Source organism: Phaseolus vulgaris, unplaced genomic scaffold, assembly GCF_000499845.2.
Source record: "Phaseolus vulgaris cultivar G19833 unplaced genomic scaffold, P. vulgaris v2.0 scaffold_1157, whole genome shotgun sequence".
NCBI lineage: Eukaryota > Viridiplantae > Streptophyta > Magnoliopsida > Fabales > Fabaceae > Phaseolus > Phaseolus vulgaris.
In genome coordinates, this window is record NW_027174454.1 from 1 (window position 1) to 1,773 (window position 1,773).

General features: G+C 33.7%; 1 protein-coding gene across 1 annotated transcript; it reads right to left on the reverse strand.

Annotated features, from left to right (window-relative positions):
• Positions 1-67: 67 nt before the first annotated feature.
• On the reverse strand, positions 68-1,504 carry LOC137817774 (1-acyl-sn-glycerol-3-phosphate acyltransferase-like). Its single transcript, XM_068621007.1, has 2 exons — positions 1,063-1,504; positions 68-316 (listed from the first exon to the last, which is right to left on the reverse strand). Exons 1-2 carry the CDS (start codon positions 1,381-1,383, stop codon positions 68-70), a joined length of 570 nt encoding a protein of 189 aa, XP_068477108.1. The 5' UTR covers positions 1,384-1,504.
• Between the last annotated feature and the right edge of the window lie 269 nt (positions 1,505-1,773).

A 1,773-nucleotide genomic window follows, 5' to 3' on the forward strand; every position in this document is an offset into this window, starting at 1 on the left:
CACAAGTTTCTTAATCTTTATTTCGAAGCTTTGACAATAACAATTGCAAACTTGAGTGTGTGGTGTGTCATGGGAGATTTATTGAATTAAACATTCTAAGGTGAAAATTTTCCCATAAAGCAATGCAAGACACCAATTGTCTTGACCATAAAGCATGACAACATACCTCTTTCTTTGCAATACCTACAGTACCTGTAGGAGTCAACCACATTATCAGAAATATGTCAATTGGAGATGCATGATTACTGATGTAAATGGCCCTCTTGTTGGAGTACTCAGCACCTTCAATTTTTATAGGATTCCCAAGAATCCACATCTGCATCAATGTTTTGAATATCATTTACAACTTGCAAGAAATCCAACAAATTTAGTAAAGTGATTGTGCTATAGAAAGTGTGAAGACTGAAAGTGAGACTTTGGAGACATGCTCTTATAGAAATGTTACTAGGTTTAGGGAATCTTTAGACTTTAAAAATATTCAGATTTCCATTTAAATCTGATATTTTGGACATGTGCATGACCTGATGCTTGGATATCTAATGCATTTGAATTATGTAATTGCATGTCATATACGGAATAGAATCTCTGATGCATTTGTAAGAAATCCACCTACCACATACAATTGTCTGGCTTAAAGAATCTTCATCTGCAATACCACACAACAGAAAAAATAATATACAACCCAATATATGCTTTATGTCTAATTATTGCTAATCACCACTAAATTGGGAGATCAGCATTTAAATGGGTTTTTTGTGAATAATCAATCAACCAAATGGAATTCTAAATTAAGGACTATTATATAATGTTCTGATTCTTAGATATTACTAAAACCTCTTAACAAAAATAGTATTTTCAAACTGCACAAGATTCAAATATTCTAGCTGTCCAAAAATTCTAAACAACCAAACAAATTATTAACAAGATTCAATCATTTTATATAGTGATTGTGACTCACATAACAATAAGTAAAAAAAAACTAAGAAAAATAGAACATCAATTCTCTCCAAAATATGCAGCATCCAGAAAGTTTAAACAATTACCAAACTGAATGCAGCTTACCAGCATTCTGCCAGTCACATGCCCATATATGTTTCCTTGCCTAATCCTCTCATAGGGCCATGGTATAAGCACAAGCATGATCAATGCCCAGATAAGTGTTGTGAGCATCATAGAAACAAAACAAGTCACAATTCTGATCCAAGATATGATCACAGGAACCCATCCATCATCATCAACAAAAGCATCCATCTTAGGCCTTCTTTCAGATTCATCTTTTATTGAAACGTTTGGATTATCTACCACCCTCTTCTCAGAACTTGTGCTCAAGAAGCTATCCATTCTTCTACTCCTCAAAAAAGCACCAAACCTGGAATTCTCCATGAGTACTCAAAATCCCTGAAGACTGTGGATGTGAGAAATTATATAGGCCACCTGAACAGTGCAAAGAAAGCATATCAGATAAAAACTCACTTCAAATATCAAGTTCTGTTTGGTTGTTTGGAAAATCTCATCAACAAAAATTACCCCAAAGGAAAAAGAATAATCCATCCTGGTCTAGAAAAACCAACTATTTTACATTTCATATACTAAAATCCGTTTGTTTATTCTACTAGATTGTAAGCAACCAAATAACCTTTGATCCAAACATTTTTTATTTTCATTGTTGATTCCTGAGTTTCTTGAACAACCTCAGCATAGTTCAATCAAACAAAAAGACTCTGTCCCTTTCAACTTAGTGGGAAGCAAGTACACGCCAATCAGTTCCATAAC

What these genes read in the sequence shown, in the direction of transcription:
- LOC137817774 (XM_068621007.1), bottom strand. Translation starts at nt 1,383, where the DNA reads ATGGAGAATTCCAGGTTTGGTGCTTTTTTGAGGAGTAGAAGAATGGAT. An exon ending in ATGTGACTGGCAGAATGCTG is followed by an intron (nt 317 to 1,062) that starts GTAAGCTGCATT and finishes ACATTGATGCAG; the next exon opens with ATGTGGATTCTTGGGAATCC.